Genomic DNA, 25,424 nt, shown 5'->3' on the forward strand with positions numbered 1-25,424 from the left:
AACAAACGTGGGCGCCCGCTAATGTGGTCTGACGGCGCTGTTGATAAATCGGATCTACCCCCAGCCGTCTGCCCGCGGCCGCCGGGCCCCGAGGGGTCTGTCCGCGCCCCCATGGCACCGTTCCCGAGCGAATCAGAGGCAGATGAATCACAGGCTATAGACTATACGGCTTGTTTGTTTTCATTTGTAGCATCGCTGGTGATGTTTTACTGTATTTTTACGAGTTTCGTTTCTGTAGCATGATAAAGGCATCAGCGATATTATACACGCTGATGTATGCAAGATAACTTTATTTGCACGCTTTAATCCGGAGTTTGACGATAGGATTTTAAGGGATTTTAAGGACTAGGCGGAGACGGAATGGAAGTAAGTATTATTTACGTTCAGGTGATCCCCATGCCTCCTCTCCGAGTAGATACGTTATCGTTAGCTGTGCTTTATCATTATCTCATTAGGAAAGATGAGCAATGAGGATGTCAAGACCGTTATCATTTGACAATTTGTTTTGAGCATTCGCTCGATTTGGATGCAATGCTACGTTTCTTACGCCTCTTTTCCAATTTATCATCGCAGTAAATGGATATTGATGCGCTTATCGATGTTTTTGTCGACGTTACCAAGTAACGTTTGCGACTACTGACTCGAGGAAACAATTGAGACAAATCGTCAGTTGGACCGACATTGACAGCGCATTTCTCCGAGCCAATTCCACTGAGTGGCGGCGCGCGGCGCGTGCCCCCCCCCCTCCCTAGCGCCTGTGACCTGTCGTGTTTGGATGGCTGGCAGTTGGGCCATTACCGGTGATGGACTGCTCACGAGGAGTCACGGACCGAAACGGGCCGGCTCACGGCTACCTCGCCACGGTGAACTACGGCAAAACTTCCCCTTATGACTACCCAGACCTACTGGTTCGCAGCCAACAAATTATGTGTGAACTGCGGACCGTTGACAATCAGTAATAGGGCCCACCTATTGTCGATTAGGGGCTCGAAGGTCAGTGAGCGGCCGGCAGCAGGCACGAGGAAGGAGGGGAGGGGCAGGGGGGGGGGGCGCGAAGACGGTAGAGACGTGTGTCTGTGGAAGAGGAGAGGGGAAACACGACCCGAGGCAGAGGGGAGGAGGCTGACCCGAGATAAGGCACGCGCAGTAAACAGAGGGAGGGAGGGGTGGGGGGACAGGCCCGGGGAAGAAGCAAACACCACGTGGTCGAACAGTCCGAGACGCGCGCTCAGAGGCGACAGACGGTGTGATGAGTGGGGATTGAGTGACAGGCTGCGAAAAATGAGCGAGCAGGATAAGTGAGAAACGAGAGACGACAGTGAGTGTGGCGCGACGGAGTACCTGGTCCGCAGTGCAGGGGCACATACCTAAGGGGACTGTCATGGCCGGTAAGTCAAGCTAACGTGCTAGCAACAGTAGATATCAGGACGCCCGCCCGACAGTTTAAATTGTTACAACACATGACACATGTAGACATGACGATGTGCGCGACTCGGCTCATGAGACAAGTAGCATCCTTTTTTGTTTGCGCGTGCAATCGTACATGCTCGAATACACGACACGTAACAGTCGCTCCAGTCTGATTACAATCTGTAATTCGGACTCGACTGGCATGAGAAAGTATAAAGCCGCTCCAGTCTGTCTGGGGTTGAACGCCTCACCGACTCGGCTAATCGCATACCGAATGCACGACAACGTAACAGTCGCTCCAGTCTGATTACAATCTGTAATTCGGACTCGACTGGCATGAGAAAGTATAAAGCCGCTCCAGTCTATCTGGGCTTGAACGCTCACCGACTCGGCTAATAGCATACCGAATACACGACAACGTAACAGTCGCTCCAGTCTGATTACAATCTGTAATTCGGACTCGACTGGCATGAGAAAGTATAAAGCCGCTCCAGTCTGTCTGGGCTTGAACGCTCACCGACTCGGCTAATCGCATACCGAATACACGACAACGTAACAGTCGCTCCAGTCTGATCACAATCTGTAATTCGGACTCGACTGGCATGAGAAAGTATAAAGCCGCTCCAGTCTGTCTGGGCTTGAACGCTCACCGACTCGGCTAATCGCATACCGAATACACGACAACGTAACAGTCGCTCCAGTCTGATTACAATCTGTAATTCGGACTCGACTGGCATGAGAAAGTATAAAGCCGCTCCAGTCTGTCTGGGCTTGAACGCTCACCGACTCGGCTAATCGCATGCCGAATACACGACAACGTAACAGTCGCTCCAGTCTGATTACAATCTGTAATTCGGACTCGACTGGCATGAGAACTGAGAAGTATAAAGCCGCTCCAGTCTGTCTGGGCTTGAACGCCTCACCGACTCGGCTAATCGCATACCAGCCGCTCCAGTCGGAGTAAGAACCACATTCCGACTCGGCAATTGCATACATAACAGCCGCTCCAGTCCAGGTGTGAATATCTCACCGACTCGGCTTATGTGACATTAATACCGTACCAGCCGCTCCCGTCGAATTACGTAACTAATACCGACTCGGCTTATGAGACCAGTAGGAGTCGTGCATACATAGCAGCCGCTCCAGTCCAGGTGTGAATATCTCACCGACTCGGCTTATGTGATATTTATACCGTACCAGCCGCTCCCGTCGGATTATGTAACTAATACCGACTCGGCTCATGAGACCAGTAACACTTTTTTTTTGCGCGTACATTTGTACCTACATGCTCGAATACCACGACAACGTAACAGTCGCTCCAGTCTGATTACAATCTGTAATTCGGACTCGACTGGCATGAGAAAGAAAAAAGCCGCTCCAGTCTGGGCTTGAATGCCTTATCGACTCGGGCTAATCGCAGTACCAGCCGCTCCAGTCGGAGTGAGAACCACAGCCCGACTCGGCAATTGCATACATAGCAGCCGCTCCAGTCCAGGTGTGAATATCTCACTGACTCGGCTTATGTGACATTAATACCGTAACAGCCGCTCCCGTCGGATTATGTAAATAATACCGACTCGGCTCATGAGAACAGTAGCATCTTTGTTGTTTTTTGCGCGTGCATTTGTACCTACATGCTCGAATAACACGACAACAACGTAACAGTCGCTCCAGTCTGATTACAACCTGTAATTCGGACTCGACTGGCACGAGAAAGTATAAAGCCGCTCCAGTCTGGGCTTGAATGCCTTATCGACTCGGCTAATCGCAGTACCAGCCGCTCCAGTCGGAGTGAGAACCACATCCCGACTCGGCTATTGCATACCTACATAGCAGCCGCTCCAGTCCAGGTGTGAATATCTCACCGACTCGGCTTATGTGATATTAATACCGTAACAGCCGCTCCCGTCGGATTATGTAACTAATACCGACTCGGCTCATGAGAACAGTAGCATCTTTTTTGTTTTTGCGCGTGCACTCGCACATGCTCGAATGCCACGACAACGTAACAGTCGCTCCAGTCTGATTACAATCTGTAATTCGGACTCGACTGGCATGAGAAAGTATAAAGCCGCTCCAGTCTGGGCTTGAACGCCTTATCGACTCGGCTAATCGCAGTACCAGCCGCTCCAGTCGGAGTGAGAACCACATCCCGACTCGGCAATTGCATACATAACAGCCGCTCCAGTCCAGGTGTGAATATCTCACCGACTCGGTTTATGTGATATTTATACCGTACCAGCCGCTCCAGTCGGATTACGTAACTGATACCGACTCGGCTCATGAGACCAGTAGCATCTTTTTTTTGTTTGTGCGCGTGCACTCGTACATGCTCGAATACCACGACAACGTAACAGTCGCTCCAGTCTGATTACAAACTGTAATCTAGACTCGGCTGGCATGAGAAAGTAAGCCGCTCCAGTCTGGGCTTGAACACCTTATCGACTCGGCTAATCGCAGTACCAGACGCTCCAGTCGGAGTAAGAACCACATCCCGACTCGGCAATTGCATACATAGCAGCCGCTCCAGTCCAGGTGTGAACATCTCACCGACTCGGCTAATGTGATACAGTGCATTTGCGTGCGAACATCATACGTACGAGACTGGTATAACAACGTAACAGCAGATGTAATCTGATCATCTAAGTCATACAGACTCGGTCGGCAGGACCTCGGCATGAACGTTATACCGACTCGGCTAATCGCAGTACTAGCCGACCCAGTCTACGTATAAACCATACCGACACGGCAAGGAACGTCAACAGCAGCCGCTCCTGTCTAGGTGTGCCTACTTCACCGACTCGGCTAATGAGATACGCCAGGTACCGGGCTAACCGCGCATATGATCCTCGGGGCGGCTACGGCACCGCGTCATATTCGCCGTTTTTTTTCACGACCGACATCTGGTCCATTTGGTGCACATCTGGTGCAGGTTGGGTGCAGATTTGGTCAGTTAGTGTCCGTGTGGATCTTAGAAGCTATATCAGCTGGGGCTGCAATGATTGTTGCTATGCCTGCTTTGTCGTTTGTCGTATGTCAGAGAGTATCACCGATTAACTCACTGAAGTAACCTCATGAGAAAGATTTTGCTGTAAAGAGATTGGGTACAAATTTGGTCCTATACTCGCCGGATAGCCCGTCGTGAAACGGTGATTCGCTGCAGGCGGCGGCCTGTGTGCATGGGGGAGAGGGGCACAGCTGCGTGAAACAGAGCACCGGCAATTAGACCGGGCGAGTGGGCACCATGGGGAGAGGGTCCAGCTGCGTGAAACAGAGCGTCGGGAAGTCAACCGAAGCGGATATGTCAACAGGCGCTGAGCGGGCCCATGGCCCCATTAGCCGGGTCCGATGACCCGTGGACGTCGACAAACGAGGGTGTCGGGGACGGGAGGGTGGGGGCCGTGCTCGCTGCTGGCCGAAAGCTGATACGAAAATTGCGTCAATATGGTAAGATGACACGGAATACAATCTGATGACAGCCTCAACAAGGTTTGGCACGATGACTTGGGAAGGTCTGTGACGATGCCTTGGGTCAGGTATTACCCAACGCGATATGGTACGGTGACCTTGGCTGAGGTCTTATATCACGACTCTACAAAGGTCTGATGATGACTTGGAACGGTCTAAGACGATTATCTTGGATGGATCTGATACGATGATCTGGGCTAAAGCCCTCTATCACGACTTTCACAAGGTCTGCCCAAATTGCATGGGAAAGGTCTGTGACGACGATTTTGGCTAACTATTACACAATATCCAGAACGCGGTATTATATTCTGACCTGGGTTGATCCGACACACTGATCTGAGATATTGTCTTATATTACGACCACCACAAAGGTCTCGCACCGTGCCCTGTGAATAGTTCTGATTAGATGACTTTGTTGACTTGTGCTACAATTCCTGGACAAGTTCCATTACGGGATCTGAGGTACCTACGGTCAATGACCAAGGCTATCTGATGACGACCTTCATTAAGGTCTGATATGATGACCAAGAAACGATCTGCGATGATGACTATGGTAAAGCATTATTATTATACAATCACCTGGGCAAAGGTCCAATAAGATGGCCTGGCATCGATCCCACATGATGACCTGGGGTGAAATCGTTATACCTATGACTATCACGACCGACATTCGGAGTCTAAACGGTTCTTCGTTTCAGTGTGACAAAACACCCTAGACCAAGTCTGACACATGATCAGAGTTCAATATGATCCGCTGACCTGGACTGAGGCATGACATGACGACTGACGACCTCCACAAGGTCTCACATGAATCATGATGACCTGAGAAAGGTCTGCGATGATGTCTTTGGTAAGGTATATTATTACACAATCGACTGTTCACAGGTCTCCTACGATGATCTGGGGAAGATCTGATATGGATATGATGACCTATCCATATAAGATATGATGGATATGATATGGATCTGATATGATGAATATGATGGATATGATGTGGATCTGATATGGATATGGATATGATATGATTTTAGAGCTTGACATCGATAATGCAGTACTGCCTAAATCTGTTTCTGCGATCAATGGCGTTGCTCAGAGAGTATTCTCAAAATGTGTCGCCTGGTTTGAATAGGGGACATTAGCCCGAAAACTGGTCTCCGAGACCGAATATGGAGAAACTGTTTTCTCAGTGCTGTAAAGCGATGGGCCAGCCGAGACGGGGCGGGACGGACGGGGGGGGGGGGGACTGCGCGGCCATGGGCCAGCCGGCGGGGGAGGGGTGTCTGTGGCTCACATGTCTAGTTGCAGGTGTCATGGATTGGATTCGAGCCAGCGCCGGCCGGAGCGAGGCGGGCTAGCAGTGAGTGTCCTCCGTCAGGTGAGAAACGACGGGTGTATGACGATTGCCCATATATCTGCCCGCTTTTGTATTGTACATTCTGCTCCGTTGGCGTGTTTGGCGTCTTGTTATCGATCATGATGTGAACGATAACACGATTTGGGTGCAGACGGCCAACAACAGCCAACTCTGTGTAACAGATCAGAGGAGCGAACGGTATGAGAAGCCCTAATCAGTAATAGGGCCCACCTATTGTCGATTAGGGGCTCGAAGGTCAGTGAGCGGCCGGCAGCAGGCACGAGGAAGGAGGGGAGGGGCAGGGGGGGGGGGCGCGAAGACGGTAGAGACGTGTGTCTGTGGAAGAGGAGAGGGGAAACACGACCCGAGGCAGAGGGGAGGAGGCTGACCCGAGATAAGGCACGCGCAGTAAACAGAGGGAGGGAGGGGTGGGGGGACAGGCCCGGGGAAGAAGCAAACACCACGTGGTCGAACAGTCCGAGACGCGCGCTCAGAGGCGACAGACGGTGTGATGAGTGGGGATTGAGTGACAGGCTGCGAAAAATGACCCCACCCCCCGGCCCCTCACTACAACCTTCATTCCTTAACACCATCGACATCGAGACCCTCGTCGTCGGCCCGTCTTGTTATCGATCATGATGTGAACGATAACACGATTTGGGTGCAGACGGCCAACAACAGCCAACTCTGTGTAACAGATCAGAGGAGCGAACGGTATGAGAAGCCCTAATTGGAAATTGCTGATGAGGTTCCAAAGAGGTCCAGTGTGACTCCCGCAAATTGGTCGTCGATTGCCTCTAACAAAAGTTGGCCGCCTTTGCGGTTACGGCTGAAGTTGTTGGCAGAAAGCGGCCCTTCGTTTTGTCAAACGATGTAATACATTTGTCAAAGGTCGGTTTCCAACGAACATTGGTCATGTTTGCGATGATCCAAAAATAATTACCTGAATACTGGGTCAGTTAAAACCATACTGCTTGTAATTGATAGTAGTCAGATATGTGCACAGATACCAAAAAATGGATCTGGGATCTTCTCCCACGGATCTTGACCTGGGATCCGATTTGATCATAGATCCAGCTCTCTCATTTGTTGAGAGATTCCTTGGGCTCATAGAGTTTTTTTTTGTCAATAGTCTTTTTGCCCGTTAAATCCGGCTCTGTGTCCTGCTGTGCTGTGGTCTGTTGTTCAGTGGCCCGCTGCTCTGTGGTCTCCCCTCGCTAACTCTCGCTCCGTCCGCCAGGTGTCTCTCTGGGCGCCGGCTTGCTGTTCTGTGGTCAATGGTCATTAGTCTGCCCTCGCTATCGATAACTCTCGCTCCGTCCGCTAGGTGTCTCTCTGGGCGCCGGCCTGCTGTTGTGTGGTCAATGGTCATTGGTCTGCCCTGCCCCTCGCTAACTCTCGCTCCGTCCGCCAGGTGTCTCTCTGGGCGCCGGCCTGCTGTTCGGCGCCATCACGATGCTGGTGCAGTACGTGGGCCTCTTCATGACCGGCTTCCACACGGGCCTCTACTGCGGCGTCATCAGCCTGGTGGTGGTCGACTTCTTCCACCGTCTGAGCACCGTGTGGCTCTCACTGGCCGTGCTGATGGGCTGGGGCCTGCTGTTCGCGCTGGCCAACCTGCGACTCCAGAAGAGCCTCACTGTGTTCGGCACGAGCGTACACGGCGGCGCCGTCATCATGGTCTCGATGGACTACTTCATCGAGCAGTTTGCGGCGGCGCGCTGGGTGCTGAACAAGGTGCGCCTGCGCGACGACCAGCCGCCCTGCTGGTACTCTTGGGTGGTGCTGGGCCTGTGGCCCCTGATGGCACTGGTCGGACTGCTGGTCCAGAGCCGCCTCACCGGCCGGGGCGTCCACCACAAAGTCGGTGAGTGAGAGCCACTGCTGCAAGGGCTCAGCGAGGGGGTAGGGAGGAGGGTAGGGTGGGGGAGGTTAGCTTTGTCAAAGGTGGAGGATGGGAATCGCGAAATAGACGGAGAACTGACTAAAGTTGTTCTCTTCTCTTAACTGTCTTCACCTTTTAGTATCGCATGATCTCATGCTCGTGCGCCATGTGATGTTTTATATTTTCTCGTTTCATCGTCATGCTTAGTCCCTGGCCGGGCCGTTTCAATCGGTGTGGTTTGTTACTGTAGTCAGTTTCAGCCCCAGTCTCGGTCCCTGACCGGCCTGTTTGAGTGAGCATGGTCCGTTTCAGTTTTTGACCAGTCCGTTTCAGTCACCGTGGTTTGTTTCAGTCAATGCGGTACGTTTATTCCTATGCTCAGTCCCTGATCGGTCCGTTTCAGTCAGTGTGCTCCGTTTCAGTGGTGCCGCACCACAAGTCCCGCACGGTGAACCTGCAGCGGCTCCGCTCGCGGCAGGCGCGGGCCGAGCTGCGCCAGAGAAAGTACCGGTACCTGTACCAGGTGCGCACCGCTCATGGTGACATCATCAGTCAGGTACGGACGTACTCGGTTCCTTCGGCTCTCCCATCACGTCAAACAGGATGATTTGTGGAATCGTGGAATGATTAAAATTCGGCATAGGTTCTGGAATGACTCCCGGGAATTAATGTAGTACAGCCTTGTTTAGGAATAAGCTATCCGGATCAATTATGCATATTTTTTCTCTTCAAAAGATGCCCAGATTTTCAAAATTGAAGCCCAAAAGCCGCTTGTTTCCCTGAACCTTGGATGGTATGCGATTTTTAGAGGAGTTTTCGGTGGATATACAGTTGAACAATCGACTTTATATTGACCTACCTGTTACATTTCAGGAATACGTGCACTCGTTGAACAAGATGGCCCAGCCGGGTGACCAGTCGACCCTACAGTCCAACTGCACCCGGGTCACCTCAGTCAACGACCAGGCCGCGCTCACTGCCCTCTCGGAGTCAGAACACGAAGCCGAGTTTCTCCATCCCACCGACAGTCGGCGCTCGAGCGGCGAGCCCACGCCCGAGCGGCCGCGCCCGGCAGATTACGGGGACCGAGAGCTATGAGATAAGGGGCGCGTGGTGCGTTTTAACGTGTGACCCGGCGCTCGGGAGCTGCCCGTGTTTGTGGGAGGATGCGTTCTGGACTGAGCCGAGGCCAGCCGAGCGGTGGCGGCTCAGTCGTATCTGTGATAGTGTGTGTGAGGCGAGACGAGACGATGACGGTGCCTTTGACGCAGTCAAGAGGTGGCGTTATGACCGGCTCGTGAGCCGTTTCGTGGCACGACGTTTCCAGTGGAGTGGAGGCGCCCAGTGTCTGGCAGTGTTCCCAGCATATACTCGAGGATAGCGTTCCGAAACCACCGCGCGCCCGGTGTGCTCTCTCGTCGCTGCAGCCGCGCCAGTCAGCCGCTGGTGACGGCAGGAACCCGTCTGCAGCGCACCAGGTTACCTACACTCGGTCTGTCAGCCCCGCCAGTCAGCCATACGTGGTGGCAGGGAACCCGTCTGTACCGCCAGTCAACCACGGGTAATGGCAGGAAAACGTCTGCAGCGCACCAGGTTACCTACCTTCGACCTGTCGACCAGACCACCCCACCGTCACCGTCTCTGCTACTGATGGGCCGAGACCACGGCACTTTTCCAGTTGTTCGAGCGCGGAGACTGTACTCATGTGAAGCTGCTCTGCCGTGCCGCATCAGGTTATCGTCCAGAAAAATCCAATAGACTGGATCTGGAGCTTCTAGTGTGACTACAGCACAGGCAGACGGCGGGAGTGTCCGCTGGTGGTCTGTCCGAGTCTCCATTACAGCCTCGTACCAAAGTTCTGTTGGGAGTCATTCCGTACTAGTGATTGTCCGTCGTTGTGTTACACGTACTCACATCTGGCCCATGCCGGGCGAACGGCTCGTACCCTGTGCTCTGTGCTCGCCTGGGCCCGGTCCGCGGAGTCTCTCATCGTGCTGCTGGCTCGACCTGTTCTCTGTCCCAAACCGCTGGTCCGTCCCCTCCCCGTCGCCAGCTCGACAGTCTGGCTGCCGGCCTACCGGTCACTGGCCCAGCTGGTCTGACCGCTGACCCGGCTGGTCTGCTCGCAGACCCAGCCTCTCTGACTGGTCTGACCGCTGACCCAGCTGGTCTGCTTGTCTTGCTATTCGAGCTGGTCTGCTGCTGGTCCAGTCTCTCGACTGGTCTGTCCAGCTGGTCTGTGACAGGCGTCGTTCCACTGGACATAATCACACTCACTCAGTCTCCGCCGGAGTGTAAAACTCCGCCGGAGACCAACCACTCTGCCGCCGTGTTACCCCCCCCCCCCTCCGCCCGCTCCCTTCACTCTACCCTCGCTGCTGTGTCGCAGTTGTCTGAGATCGTTACAATACACAGTCATTGTTGGTACGCGCGTGGTGTTGGCTGCACGATAGTATCTGAGACTCGACGTAGGTTCCGAATCATTGCAGACGTATAGCACAAGATGCGTGAACTGTCCCACGTTGATGTTGGTACATACCTAGCCTAGCTCAATGTTTCGAACACGCGTTTTTGGCATTTATGAATTTGAACTTTGAGCAATAGTACAATAGTTGATAGGGAACCACCGCGGCTCATTGATCGGCGATGGCTCCTGTCGCCGACGCATCGGCGCCGTACTTATAACGCTGCCGGTAGATGTCGCTAGCGATAAGCGCCTGGCCGGTATACTGTACCGCTAGACCCACTATCGAATGTGGTGAACGGCGCGGCGGTGGAGGTCGGGTGGAGACTGGAGACAAGTTTATTTGGTGAATGTGGCGAGTTCAGAGGCATTCTGAACATTCCGAAGACGAGGCAAGCAGAAACATATGTATTTGTGTATTTGTCCATTTTATCTTACATTTACGCATAGACCTCTGTATACAGGGGTCTATGATTTACGTAATATAGTATGAGCCTCTGGCTATTTGCAACGAGCCTTTTTATCTTACATATGCAATTGCCGAATTTAATTTTCCAGTATGGTTTCTAGTCAGAAACAAGATAAGTGATAACGACGACTGCAATCTAAAGGGAACGGGGTCGCTGATTGCCTGGGCACTTGGACAGTAATGACTTGAGGCTCTGAAAAAAAAACTATGGACTGAGTGGAATCCGTAATATAAGCATCTACAATGTAAACGGTGTCTAACATGCTGCACGCCATTACATACCGCAACTACAAAGCAGATTTACCTGACTTAAGATGGGCGCAAAATGACCTTGTATTCGGGCGCCCCTAACCCCCACAAACAAACAAACCTGGCTTTAACCCTCGCATGTGTAGGGGGGGAGGGGTCGGATGGACCCCCATGGTTTTTCGCGAATAACTCGCGTAAAAAGCGGCCGATCGCGACAAAACTTTCAGTACCCTCGCATTGATCAGTTTTACACCGACCCTGAAAATTTCATGACCCTGACCCAAATGACCTTTGACCTGTGACCTCTTTTCCGAGACCATGTTTGGCCGGAATCACGATTCCGCGTATGTCGGCTCGCATTAGCCGCGCGTTTGCAAGCTTTTCGTGGTTTCAAACGTTCAAACATGTGATTTGATGTTACTCCCATGCATTAGTGTGGGTGTCAAGGTCACCTGAAGGTCAGGTCAGGTCATTGACCTTTGGTGACCTCGGGTGACCTCGGTTCACTTTTTCGTGTTTTACATGTTTCTAGGCTAGTTTTTGGAGCTGAATTCGAATTTAGCAACCATTTGAACATTTACGAAGCAGTTTTGGTGCCTTCGTAACATGTTAGAAGCTGTCAGAGGCGGTTGGCACGTACTACGAATACCCGTCACGACGCCTACTGGTTGACCTGACCTGACCTGACCCGACCTGGTCTAAATGCTTAAAGACATCATCTGTGATCAAAACTAACACGATATTCGTGATCAGAACCCCGAAAAACCCCTTAGCAGCCACACTTTACGACTTTCTAATAGGTCCCGATTTTCCCGACTTTGGGTCATTGACCTGACCTGGAAGGTCAACCAATGACCTAGGACCTTAAAATTGGGTATCATCGGCTTTCTCTCGTCACGGGCAACACGCTCGTTTTTTCCGCGAAGCTCTAGCTCGATCAGGGGCCAAACGGCAAGGGGGGTCCAACCGACCCCCCCCCCCTACACATTAGAAGCTGGCAAACGCCGCACACATGCGAGGGTTAAGATAGCATTAACCACCGCGCCTCTGTGCCGATGAAAACTAGCGGGATCCAGTAGATTGCTATTGTATCGACCTGACATTAGCCGCGTTTACATAGGGCTAGTTGCCAGATAGTGGAATTCCGATAACGAGACATTTATTCCACTAACGAGACATTTCAGGCACATTCCGCTGGTTCTGACGACCTATCTATCTGTCCGTCTGGCCGGGTCATCATAACTAGCGGAATGTGCCTGAAATGTCTCGTTAGTGGAATAAATGTCTCGGTATCGGAATTCCATTATCTGGCAACTAGCCCTATGTAAACGCGGCTATTGTCGGCACGATTGCAAAGAAATTCATCCCTCCTGCAATGTCACTCGCGGCTGGAACACCACAATGCTCTCATTTCCTCCCCTCCCCTGGCTCCTGGGGCAGACTACTCTGGTATGTAAATCCGCGGAAGAATCGTTACCAGATATTCCTGCACTGCTATCGGTGGTCTCTGAAGTCGGCCCGGTGTGGATCAGTCAAGTCCCGCAGCGTTTCGGCCGCGGCCAGCGGCGCGCCGGTGGGCCGCGGATCAATGGATCGATGCATCATTTCGGCTCGGTTCAGCCGTTCGGTTTTGTATGGCGTCGAGTGGTCGACGGACGCCGCCCGACTGGACCCCCCCCCCCCTCCCCTCCCGTGTTCAATCGCCGAAGTCGGCCACCGCCCGGCAATCAGCTGACTGCGGTATAGGACAGCTGAGCCCACAATAGCGGGCGTCTCAGGAGTCTATATCCCCGAGCTTAGTACTTGCACTCTTATAGAATCGGGATTCGGGGTAGATCTATTCGATAATGTATGCACTCCTCTCGATCTTGAAACATGCGCTGTTGCATGGCCCAGTTGCACCAAGCTATCTATAAAAAACGAGTGTCACACATTACCTACTCTGCTTCAAGAGTAACGAAGTTATTTATAATTACATGTTCTTGTTATACAATATATATATATATATATATATATATATATATATATATATATATATATATATATATATATATATATATATATATATATATATATATATATATATATAACATATATATATAACATATATATAACATATATATATATATATATATATATATATATATATATATATATATATATATATATATATATATATATATATATATATATATATATATGTTACATATTTGTCTGTAAGATAAACATACATACCTACTGTACAATAAATGCACCTGTCCTACTTGCTCCATACGAAGGGCTCAGTTGATCTTAATGGTCGTAATGCATTAAGATCACAGCTCTCAGCTTAATAATTCCTATCCCTCATTCTCGTACGATATCGGGCAAGTGGATTTAATAGCCCCGCTAGCAATAGTTAATGTTTGTTTTGTGTTTGTTTTGTTGGGTTAGGCCCTTTCGGTCTGACAAGACCATTGCAGAGCCGGAAGGATGATAGGAATTAGGGGGAGACATTGGTCTGGGCAGGCACCCTAGTGAGTCGCTGGGGCTGAGCCCGTCCAGAGGACAGGCCACCCAGCCCCAAGGTACTCACTGCACCCGGCTACGGGGTGCGCTACCTCGGGAGCAGCGTTGCCGCTCCAAAGGAGCAGCCCGCATGAGATATAGTTGCCTGTCCAGCACGGAGGGGGTCGCGGCGTGGAGGAGAAGGATTTCCGTATCCTGAGGATAGAAGCATGGAAAGGTGATTATAGTTAATGCATCACATATTGACTATTGTAAGCACTAAATCCAAATATCTCTCCGTGTCGAGGATCATAGGGCATAGAGATAGAGCATATGTTCCACTTTCTCCGCGTCTTAACACTCAGCCGATTGCTATTAGGGCGATTTAATTCATTCATCGGTATCAGATACCCCAGCTGCGACACGCGAGCTAAGAAGAGCAGCGTCTATTGGTCTGAAGGGCGATCAGCCTCAGGCCGACGCTAGCGCCGCCTGGTTATCGAGCGGTGAACTAGCGCCGGAACAGAGCTCGGCCGTCCGGTCGGCTGGAGCTGCCGAAAGAGGAGGGAGTGGGAGGGAGAGAGGGGACGATCCAGCTCTCACCAGTCTGACACCATTCCGTCTTTTCCATCCTCAGAATAGTCAAATCCTTCTCCACGCCTCAACTCCCTGCTCCGGGCTGGCACGGTTCGTCGGAAGGTCATCTCAGGCTCAAAAGAAACGATATATACCATTCGAAAGCTTACGGTGAGCTGAATCCAAAAACGTATTTTTTATCAAAATCGATCGATGGCCTTTTTTGAAAATTGCGTTTTTCTAAAAACTTAATAATCTTTTATTCAACGGGCTGTCCCGGACATTCTTGAAAACATAAAAATGTATTTTTGAGTTCCAGTGAAAGCTGAACGCCAAAAGAACAATATTTAGCGAAGCAATATTTCCAAACATTAATATGCGTCTCCCACAGCCGAAAATAAGGCGCAATCACACAGCTCAGTGTCACGATGGACCAAAGTCAGCCACACAGAAGCGTGAAATGACCCTTATCGACTCGCAGACCCGGCGCTCTCGGCCCGCCTGACCGGCCACGGAAAGAACGTTCGGCTCTCGTTCTACTAAACAAATGTCAAAGTTGTCAGTTTAACTGTCAACATCGCTATTAAAGCTATTCAGGATACCTGTGAAGAAAATTCATTGTTCTGTCATCTTCACATCATGCATTAATTTGCATCTGTTCATGTCTACTTTGCTCAATTGAGCTTGGCATCATGCCCATATAAGGAAAATTGGCCGCGCTGAAATGTCAGAGGCTGCACCGGCCTCAGCTCGGGTGGAGTGGGGGTAGCGCCCGGCGGGGCAGGGTAACCTTTGACCGGTCGCACGGCCGAGCAGCTGTCACCAGTACAGCCTCTGACAGTGAAACCCCGCTCACTTCCCCTGCGCGGGCACTGATCGCAGCTGGATGGAACAAAACACCGCACAGGCCACATGCTCCTTCATGCGGGCTGCTCCCTTGGAGCGGCACCGCTACTCCCGAGCGGAGCGCACCCCGTAGCCGGGTGCAGTGAGTGCCTTGGGGCTGGGTGGCCTGTCTTCGGACGGGCTCAGCCCCGGCGACTCACTCGGGTGCCTGCCCAGACCAATGTCTCCCCCTATATCCTATCATCCTCCCGGCTCTGAAATGGTCTTACTGGACCGAAAGGGCCTAACCCAACAAAACACAAAACAAACACAAACACATGCTCCTTAGTACACTACCAACTGGGGCATTCCACGATAGATCGACCAAAGCCGTACACCCTCATATTTTATTTTTTGCTTAAAATTGGTCTAATGGGTTGTTATGGGCGGGGAAGCCAGCTGTGCCAAGGATTTTTTTCTGCGAACACCGGTTTCCGAGATATTGCCTCAGGCAATTCTTGGAGGTCATGCTTCAACCCTATGTTTGGCGGCTTATAACTCAGAAACTATTGGTTTTCAATGGTAAAAACTTTATATGATTCAACTTGCAATCAACCAGCGAACGTTTTAGCTATCTCGGATTCTCGATTTTTGAAAATTTTGATCACGTGACATCTTGATCTTTTTTCGAAGAGTGACCTTGATATTTTCCCAACTGAAAGTCGCAATTTTGTCTGATGACGATTAAAGCCTTATCAATTGTCATTCATATGCGACAATAAAAAAGTGGCTTTCGGCCTGCATTGACCTGAGATCAGGTCATTTTTATGACCTGTCCATTATTACGAGCGGGAGCGACAGCGAGATCTCGAGACTAAAGCAAGATAGCGACAAGTGGCAAACGATACAGGATTCACACGGATAAGGTCTACAATTTTTACTGAGGTTATTTTCAGGTCAGGTCAAAGATGACGTCACAGGGGTAAAAAGGAAGTCAAAATAGTTTTGGCTGTACCTTTTGATCTAATAAAGAAAGAGACGTAGAATAGGCACCAATCCGTTTGCTTTCGCCTAGCGCCAGTTCGTTTTGAATTTCGATACCGATGACTTGAGGTCAGGTCAATTTCTTGACCATCCCATTATAAGTCAATTGGGGAAAAATCAGCTCCCTTATTTTTACACTAAAACGCGTCGGAATTGCCTAATATACCATGAGTGACTCCATATGCGACTAACTTTGACTACCTTGAGACCTTTTTTGCTCTTGGTCAACTGTGACGTTGCTCTTGGATCATGTGACGTCATTAAAGGTCACCAAATGTTCTTTGCTAATAACTCCTTACAGGTTTGAGATACGGCCTCGCGGATAGGCTCATTGTGTTCAGCTCGTCAAGGCCCATCGAATGATATATATGATGACCTTAAGGTCACGTGACCTAAGGTCAACTTTTGACCTTGACCTTTCGAGGTCAACATACGCATGTTTCGATGCGGATCGACGAGAGGATCACGATGGTGCTATTAGTTTGTTCCTAGCTGGGATACTTCGAAAGTTATTCGAGAAAAACTTCATATATATGTAGTGCCGCCATTTAGACTTTCTATTTACCCCTGTGACGTCATCTTTGACCTGACCTGAAAATAACCTGAGTAAAAATTGTAGACCTTATCCATGTGTATCCTGTGCCGTTTACCGCTTGTCGCTATCTTGCTTTGTTCTCGAGATCTCGCTGTCGCTCCCGCTCGTAATAATGGGAAGGTCATAAAAATGACCTGACCTGAGGTCAACGCAGGCCGAAAGCCACTTTTTTATTATCGCATATGAGTGACAATTGATAAGGCTTTAATCGTCATCAGACAAAACTGCGACTTTCAGTTGGGAAAATATCAAGGTCACTCTTCGAAAAAAGGTCAAGATGTCACGTGATCAAAATTTTCAAAATTCGAAAATCCGAGATAGCCAAAACGTTTGTTGGTTGATTGCGAGTTGAATCATATTAAGTTTTTACCATAGAAAACCAATAGTTTCTGAGTTAGATATAAGCCGCCAAACATAGGGTTGCAGCGTGACCTCCAGGAACTGCCCGAGGCTATATCTCGGAAACTGTTGTTCGAAGAAAAAAATCCTTGCCACAGCTGGGTTCCCCGCCCATCACAACCCATTAGACCAATTTTAAGCAAAAAATAAAATATGCGGGTGTAAATTTTAAGTTTTTTTGGTCGATCTATCTTGGAATGCCCCAAAGGTCACCGCACTGACCACACGGGCCCGCGTACGGACCGAGCCTGGCGCCGCGGGTGACGGGATGGCACTGGGGACGGAATAGCGCCGGTGACGGGATGGCGCCGGGGGAGGGAGCGCCGGGAGTGGCGCCGGGAAGGGATGGCGCTGGAGATGGGTTGGCGCCGGTGACGGGATGGCGCTGGAGATGGGCTGGCACTGGGGACGGGATAGCGCCGGGGGAGGATACTCCTCCCCGGGACGGCTGGCGGGGGAGGATCCTCCAGAGGAGGGACAGCGCCGTGCCGGTGCTGGGAGGAGGTGGCGCCGGGAGGATGCCGCCGCGGGCGGGGAGGGAGGGCGGAGGGCGGGGGCGACCGGACATCCCGTGCTGTCGCTCCGTTATGCCCTCTCGTTACTGGAAGTGGTGCTCGTTTCGCGATAGAGTCCTCGGCTGACGGCGACTGGTGCGGCCGATCAGCTGTATATCGATCGGCCCGGCCCCGGGCCCGGTCCTCCGTGGGCGGCTTCGGGTCATCGGGCACGCAACACCGGCTCGGCTGGGGCTCTAACTTCTACATACATACCGCTTCTTCTCATACAGGTGCATGGAGGTTGGACACACCACTGTCGCCTCTGTTCATCAAACGTATCAGTTTTACTCGTGAGCCTTGTAAACGTGCGCGCTTCAAGCAATGGCTGTGCCAGCAATAAGAACAAGTTTTCGGTGGCCGCTCATTTATTGATGAAAGCTTGAGGCAGTCAGTCCGCGAGATGCGATCCAATGTCAGTAATTGTTCCATCGGGATAACATTTTGGACAAAGTAAAGGTCTTTTCTAAATAAATACCGGCTGTCCTTTTTATATGACTATTATTCCCCAAAAATAATTATAAGTAGATCCTAGCAAATGCAAATTTCATTTTACAGAAACTAATCAATACTTTTTATGGTGGCGTTAAGATCCATGTCACCAAGTGCCTCTCTCATGGTATTAAAAAGAGCTTTTGAGATGACGGCGGCGATTTTCGTTTTAAGAAGCTTTATAATGCTGTTTATAAGTGGATCCAGAAGGAAGCCAAGAGAGAAGTCCTTGGTGTCGACAGTCACATCTCTGAAACATATTTGAGGTGCGTGTCAACAATGCTTAAGTGGATTTAGACAACATCAAATTCAAAATAACAAGGCAGAAAACTCACAGACATCAGTCATCACGGCTTAGTCACTATTTCAGCCGACTGAGCACGCTTAGGTCCATTTCTGAAAACTGAATTATCTGTAATCGTTCTCCGGCTCCGATCTACTCACCCCATGTCGGTGATTTCAAATCTGTCCAGTCTGGCCTTGAGCGTCTTGGCCGAGATGCTGAGCTGGAAGCGCGCCTCTGTGTCGCACAGCTCGATCAGGACCGAGAGCTCGGCACCGGCCGGCTCCACGCCGATCTCGTAGCTGGCCGAGAGGCGCGAGAAGCTCAGCCCGGCCTGGACCGACACCCACTCGGTCTCGCCGGTACTCAGGTGCGAGTCGCCGCTCCGGTGGATGGTCGACAGGCCCTCCAGAGAGCCCTCCGACAGCGCCACGATGTTACCCAGCACCTGTACGGGAGGAGAGGGGATAGGACAGCGCCACGACGTTACCCAGCACCTGTACGGGAACGGGTGAGGAGACAGATTCGGCGGAGAGAATTGGCGCACGGTATGGGGAGGTCCAGAGTTATATGGACGTATGGTTTTGAGAATGATGTGACAAAAAGTTGGACTGTAATAAGATAATTAAACTTCGCGTAAAACCTCACAGAACCCGGACACAGCAAAAAAAAAAACATCCATAGAAGTCGCTACTTTACAGGCACGAAGCAGGGTTTGGGTCGAGGGGTAGCGGAATGACTGGTTACCTCTGTATCCAGCTCCGGAAGGCTCATTGGATCCAATCCATTCTTGAGGATGTCCTTTCGCAGTTTGGGTGTGAGTCGATCCACGAGTGCGTTAGTCTTCACCGTGCCATGGAGTCTCGTTAAAAGTCGTCTGACAGAATGACACAGCCACGATACGTTCATAAGCCGGATAAGATGGCATCAGAAATTACGAATGTAGTTCACAGCGTGAACGTCATAAAAAACAATGAGCTTAACCCTCGCCCGCACATGCCATTTTCCCATCCTAGAACGCACATGCCCCCCCCCGCGCCATTTCGTTCCTGTTGGAGATAGAGCTTAGCGGTAAAGACCAAAAAGATTCTTTGGGAAGAGACGAATCCAATGATACCCAGTTTTACCTTCTCAGGTCAGTCATTGACCTTCCAGGTCAGGTCAAACTAAAAAATGTTGCTATTTTGGGTCAACGTTGGATATCAAGTGCGCTGCTTACCATATACCGATGACGATGCTGTTTTCTGGTGCCAAGCCAGCTAGAACCTCTTTGTCACACTACCCGACCAGATTTTTGCTGCTGAGGTCATGTCAGGTCAAGTTAGGTCAAGGTCAATAATATGTGTTTGTATGTCTGTGTGTGTCTGTGTGCATACTTATGTGTGCACCGATTGTTTTTGTGTCCATATTACATGAAATCATAATCTGAGAAGCTGTTACCAAAAATTTAGTCAAAAAACTTGACAAAAAGTAATTTCCGCTTACCTAAAACGCAATTATCTTAGATGACCTAGGTTGACCTTGACCTTGACCTTGACATCTGTACATCGTCGAACAACATGTTCCATGATAGTTGGGAGGTAAGACTGGCAAAAAAGGCCGAAATCAAGGTGTCAAAAGCTCACAAGGCCCATAGCCAGCGCAAGATGTTGAGAATTGGCCATTTGGGTCATGACATGACCTGAAAAACAAGGTCATATCTCCGAAACCAAAAATCACAGAAACTTGAAATTTTCAGTGGACATCAAGAAAGGATAGAGGAGCAGCTATACGAAAAATCAGCCTTCTAGCTCTAAAAATGTTGAGTGCAGAGCAGAAAGACTACCTGGGGGGGCAACCCCCCCCCCCCCCATGTGCGGGCGAGGGTTAAAGAAATACTCAATTTATCGTCGATGCAAACCCTAAATTAAAATGCAGCAATTTAATAATTTTTTCTTTCACATCCATTAATGGTATAGGTAAACATCCTCGAAACATATATGGTCATCTAAGCATGCCATTGGTACTGCATGTTTTGCAAGTCGCCGCGCCGAGGCCGCCGTCCAGCTCGGTTATCACTTACTGCAGACCCGTCACGTTGCAACAACACCGGAACATTTCATTGATGTCTAATGTTGCATCGTACGATTTGTCTTGAAGTTTAGCGCATCTCAGGAATATTCAATTATCTGATATGCGATAAATGGATGAAATATAGAAAAAGTTACCATTATTGAAGGACACCTAATTTTCAGTAAACTCTCAGCTTTTGCCAGGTGATAATGGATGTCAAGAAAAAGGCATGGCTGCTTCTTCTAGGAGCACCTGTGACACGTTGTGGCTTCAAATTTCTCAGCTGATTTTCAGGGTTTGATTTTCGTGGGGTGTTTGCTTCATCGTTGCTCGTGACAAAGTTCGCCAGATATCTCACTTGAGATATTGTTTTACGGATGGAGCAGCAGTGAGTCACTTCACATCGGGGCTGTCTCCAGCTCAATAAGAGTCACAGTCAGGAGCTCAGGAGCAGAGAGGAGACGTCAGTGGCAGGAGTGGATGGATCTGGAGCGCCGCCTCGGCTGTCGGTGGCACCGCCAGGAGCGGCGTCACGGACAGTGGACACAGTGGACACTGACTGGCGTGGGTGCTCCCGAGAGCCACCGCTGCACGTCTTTTCTCAGCTGAGACGACTAGCCCAAAGACACGTCATACTGACTTGCCTGAGACTGGACGATAGTGCGAGGTTAGTATGAGCATCTAATCGCTAGTGATACTCGGTGGTTCGGCATTACCAATTGTTTTCGGCGAAGGACAGCTGAAATTTATAAAACAGTCCAACTTATTCTGTTTGCAGAAACTCATAGCTATCCATATGTCCGTGTATTTTTCTCTCATCCTTATACATCTATATATCTATTATGTAAATACATGCGATACAGCTAGCGTAACATTACTTCTAATACATTTTTTTTGTAAATAGTATTTCATAACGCCTTGAAGGTGTTGCCTTCGGCTTCAACCATCTGTCGACAATAGTCACAAAAAGCAAAAAGCATCAACAAAATTAAAGTAAACGTTGATCTTAGATTGTCTTGCTCCATCACAAACATTTTGTGATATGACAAATTTCACACGTAATCGACAAATATACCTAGATATACTGTACTGAATATACTAACAATGTAATCTAATAATGTTTATAATGCTAATAATGATAATAATGATGATAATAACAATAATAATAATAACAATAATAATAATAGTAATAATAATAGTAATAATAATAATAATAATTACGAGCGAGCGAGCGCAGCGAGCGAAGTGAGTCTTTTCAATATAATGGAAAAATCTCAGTATGAGCAGCCCGGCCCGGCCCGGCCCGGCCCGGCCCGGCCTGTAACGCTTTTGAGAGGCTTATATCTCAGCAACCGCTGGACCGATTGGCCTGCGGTCTTTTTTGTTGGGTAGCCCCATCCCTTCTACCCCGTAATTGACTACTTTTGATACATCTCAGTGACCATCGTGGCACGTGCCACGTGAAAAGTCAAGGGTGTTCAAGCTGTTTTGCAAAAGTAGTGATTTTGAGAGGCTCATATCTCAGCAGCCGTTTGGGCGATTGACTTGCGGTAATTTTTGTAGAGTAGCAGCATCCCTTCTACCTAAAAAAGGATACTCTCGATGCATGTGGGTCACCCCCAGTGCACGTGCAAAATACAACAATGAGAGGTGCCAAATTTGTTCCCATTTCAGTAACTCGGTAATTACTGGGGCGATTTCGCTGAAACTTGGCATACAGGTAGGCAAGGCCCTAAATCAGGTAGGCATCCACCAGGCAATGCATTCCCATGTGTTGCGGTTAGGGTGCTACTGCACGTGCGCACGTGCAGGGGGCGTTTCCAGATCTCGAGAACGGCTGGGCCGATTGCGCTCAAATTTGGTACACGGTTGGGAACCATTTAGTAGGGTGCCGTGCAAAAGTCATTTTGGACCCCGTTTGCACGTGCGCACGTGCAGGATGCCGCTTCCAGATCTCAGGAACGGCTGGGTCGATTGCGTTCAAATTTGGCACACCGCTAGCGACCGGTTAGAAGGGTGCTTTGCGCAAGCCTGTTGGAAGCACCCTCTCGCCCTTCCGCACGTGCAGGGCTCACTATCTCGCTCGCTCGTTCTTCGCCCAAAAGGCGTTTTACTGGTAATAATAATAATAATAATAATAATAATAATAATAATAATAATAATAATAATAATAATAATAATAATAATAATAATAATAATAATAATAATAATAATAATAATAATAATAATAATAATAATAACAATAATAATGAATATAATAATAAAAATAATGATAAAATAATGACAATAACTAATAATCGGTATACTGACATGGTAGCACTAACTACTAATGGCGCCTTTTCCGAATCGCTGACTCAAATAATTGGCGGGAAGTTTTCATGACCCAAAGCGTAGTTCATATTGTAACAAAGAACATATTAGAGCAAAACATCAAATTTGTTATTGGCTGTGACAACAGAGCTCGTAAAACATCCAGCGCCAAATAAGTAATTTCCGTGTTTCTCCTACTATAGTTATACTAGCCTACTATAGTTATAATTATGATGTCAAACGGCCGACTTGATCTCAAGTGACCTGTGCAAGAAATTGATACATGTATGGTGCAATGTATGTACCTGGGAGCCTGCTTATTTCTGATAGCTGCATCTTTCTGTGAAATATTTCCCAGTACCTACCGAGAGCGTAGCGATTTGGACCTCTTTTGGAAAACGGTGCATGTGCATTAGATCCCGCCAATGGTCAGGTAGGACACAATTCAGCCCTCTATCTCTGACATACTCAAACAACCGTAAAAATATAAACCAGAAGAAAATATCATTGCTCCCAAACTACCATACCCTTGGAAGCAGTCGCCTCACTTAGCAGCCTTATGCAGATTGTGCTAGTCTATAGCCTATGCATGTGCTTGTGCTAGCCTTATTATGCTAACGGCTCAGTCGTCGAAGGTGGCATCGATGGCGGCGCGCAGTCGCTGTCTCTCGCCGCCGCTCATTTCAGCCAGCTGTGCGCGCAGCTCGCTGAGCCAGCGCCGCCTCCGGCGCAGCTCCGAGCGCTGGTCCGGCAGCTCCGAGTGCTGTTTGGGCAGCTGGTCCGGCAGCTCCGAGCGCTGGTCGGGCAGCTCCGAGTGCTGGTACGGCAGCAGCTCCGAGTGCTGGTCCAGCAGCTCTGAGCGCTGGTCTGTCAGCTCTGAGCGCTGGCCCAGCAGCTCGCCCGTGACCGGCGCTCCCTCCGCGGCGCTGAGCTGACGGCTGGGAGCGGTGCAAGCGGAGACTCTCCACAGCAGGGGCAGCCGCCACCGGCTCCACAGCTGCGCTCGTCCGACGACCGTCTCGACGGCCAGCAGACAGCTGCTGACCAGCACCGCCAGCGGAACGATGGCCAACACCGCCAGCGTGTTGGCGAAACTCAGCGGCCGGTACTGCTGAGACGGCACGCACACCTTGGTGTCGATCTCCACCCATTTGTTCCGCAGCCGTCCCAGTATTCCTGCCTCGTTCATCTTTTGTAGCTCAGCCTCTATGCCCTCCTTCAGGTCAATTTGTCCTTTCGCGATCGGTAGATAACCACTTCCTTTATTGAGCATTGTGTCTGGCGACAGCATCTGGAACTCGCAAGCGTGCTGACCAAACATACGATGCAAAGACTTCTGGTCGCAAGAAATCATTACTTTAGGCTGTAACAAATAACTCTTTTCATTTCCTTCATCCTTTATCCGTATATATTCACCATCATGTATGAGATGGTAGAGTTGTCGTTCATTGTGGCTGCTGCTGGTTTTCCAATGGTTTTCCGCGCTGGTGCCGGGCCGGGTAGCCAGCCTCCAGCCGGGCTGTGCGAAGAACTCGCTCAGACTGCTGATGGGCGCTCGGCTGGTCGGGCTGGCCAGGTGGGAGACCAGCGTGGCCGTGTAGCTGCTGTAGACCAGCAGGCCCAGCGTCCAGCAGCAGACGGTGATGGCGCGGCCGGCCAGCGAGCGGGGCGTGCGCGCCCAGCCCTGGCCCACCATCGCCATGTAGCTGGCCAGCAGACAGGAGCCCCAGCCGAGCTCTGAGACCGTCCGACGCTGCTCGGCCGACCGGCTGGAGACCACCAGCGTCAGCCGCAGCGCCGCCGACAGCGCCACGATCGCGGCCAGCAGCGTCCACCAGACGTCGGCGCCCAGCGGCCGCGTCAGCGCGCTGAGCGACAGCCCGGCCGCGCCCGGCGCGCCGCGGCGCACGAACAGACCCGTCTGGAACGAGTCGATGGGCGCGCTGCTGACAAAGTCGATCACCTCCAAGCGGTCGCCGCTGCGGAACAGCCAGGTGAGCGCCAGGTCGGCGCGCCCGTAGGCCAGCTCGCCCACCAGGCCCGCCCAGGTGCCGTTGGTGGTGAGCGAGCCGAAGGAGCCGTTCACCATCGGAACGAAACGGTACCGCAGGCCGAGCCGCGCCGCCAGGATCGTCCACAGCTCGAACAGAAAACCGCCGTGACTGAAGGAGCCGTCGGCGCGCCGCTCGACAAACAAGTGCGGCGGATCGTGCAGCGTTGCGACGCGGACCTCTCGCTCCAAGAGATCACGCGGCCAGCCTCGGCCAACCGAGACCAGAGAGCTAGTAGGCTCCTCCATGGGCGCATTCGCGATCGTTTGGAACCACACGGTAAACCCGACTCTGAGAAGGCCCGGAGCGCCACTGAGGCTCCGGGCCGGGCCGCACAGAAATGCTGCAGATAATTGCCTTTTGTGTCACTACACAATATCCTTGTGGTGTCTTACTGCGCCAAACCCGCAAGTCGCCTATCGAGCCACACAAACTAGCAATCCCATTAGGCTTTTGC

General features: G+C 50.6%; 3 protein-coding genes across 6 annotated transcripts in view; 1 reads left to right on the forward strand and 2 right to left on the reverse strand.

The window, feature by feature from the left end:
- The window catches only part of LOC122387793 (transmembrane protein 198-like), a 97,143-nt gene extending 86,051 nt beyond the window's left edge, over nt 1-11,092 (forward strand). For 2 of the 3 annotated variants that reach the window (XM_043378307.1, XM_043378484.1), the window contains exons 5-7: nt 7,647-8,099; nt 8,540-8,673; nt 8,991-10,544. In XM_043378307.1, coding sequence (XP_043234242.1) covers nt 7,647-8,099; nt 8,540-8,673; nt 8,991-9,215 — 812 coding nt within the window. In that variant the 3' untranslated portion in view covers nt 9,216-10,544. Of the gene's footprint in view, nt 1-7,646; nt 8,100-8,539; nt 8,674-8,990 lie in introns of all 3 variants that reach the window. The other variant, XM_043378398.1, reaches the window with a different exon arrangement.
- Nucleotides 11,093-18,129: 7,037 nt separating this feature from the next.
- LOC122388263 lies at nt 18,130-20,898 on the reverse strand. Of its 2 annotated transcripts, none has more exons than XM_043379216.1 (4): nt 20,617-20,898; nt 19,302-19,431; nt 18,716-19,002; nt 18,130-18,521 (listed from the first exon to the last, which is right to left on the reverse strand). In XM_043379216.1, the coding sequence occupies exons 1-4, from the start codon at nt 20,649-20,651 to the stop codon at nt 18,341-18,343; spliced, it is 633 nt and encodes a 210-aa protein (XP_043235151.1). In that variant the 5' UTR covers nt 20,652-20,898; the 3' UTR covers nt 18,130-18,340. The 2 variants fall into 2 exon arrangements, with proteins under 2 accessions (XP_043235151.1, XP_043235235.1); XM_043379300.1 differs by having other exon boundaries at nt 20,762-20,780.
- Nucleotides 20,899-23,538: 2,640 nt separating this feature from the next.
- On the reverse strand, nt 23,539-25,215 carry LOC122391537 (glutamate receptor 2-like). Its single transcript, XM_043385606.1, has one exon. The coding sequence runs from the start codon at nt 25,213-25,215 to the stop codon at nt 23,539-23,541; it is 1,677 nt and encodes a 558-aa protein (XP_043241541.1).
- Nucleotides 25,216-25,424: the final 209 nt, after the last annotated feature.

The sequence above is a fragment of the Amphibalanus amphitrite genome, unplaced genomic scaffold, assembly GCF_019059575.1.
Source record: "Amphibalanus amphitrite isolate SeventyFive unplaced genomic scaffold, NRLGWU_Aamphi_draft 000001F_arrow, whole genome shotgun sequence".
NCBI lineage: Eukaryota > Metazoa > Arthropoda > Thecostraca > Balanomorpha > Balanidae > Amphibalanus > Amphibalanus amphitrite.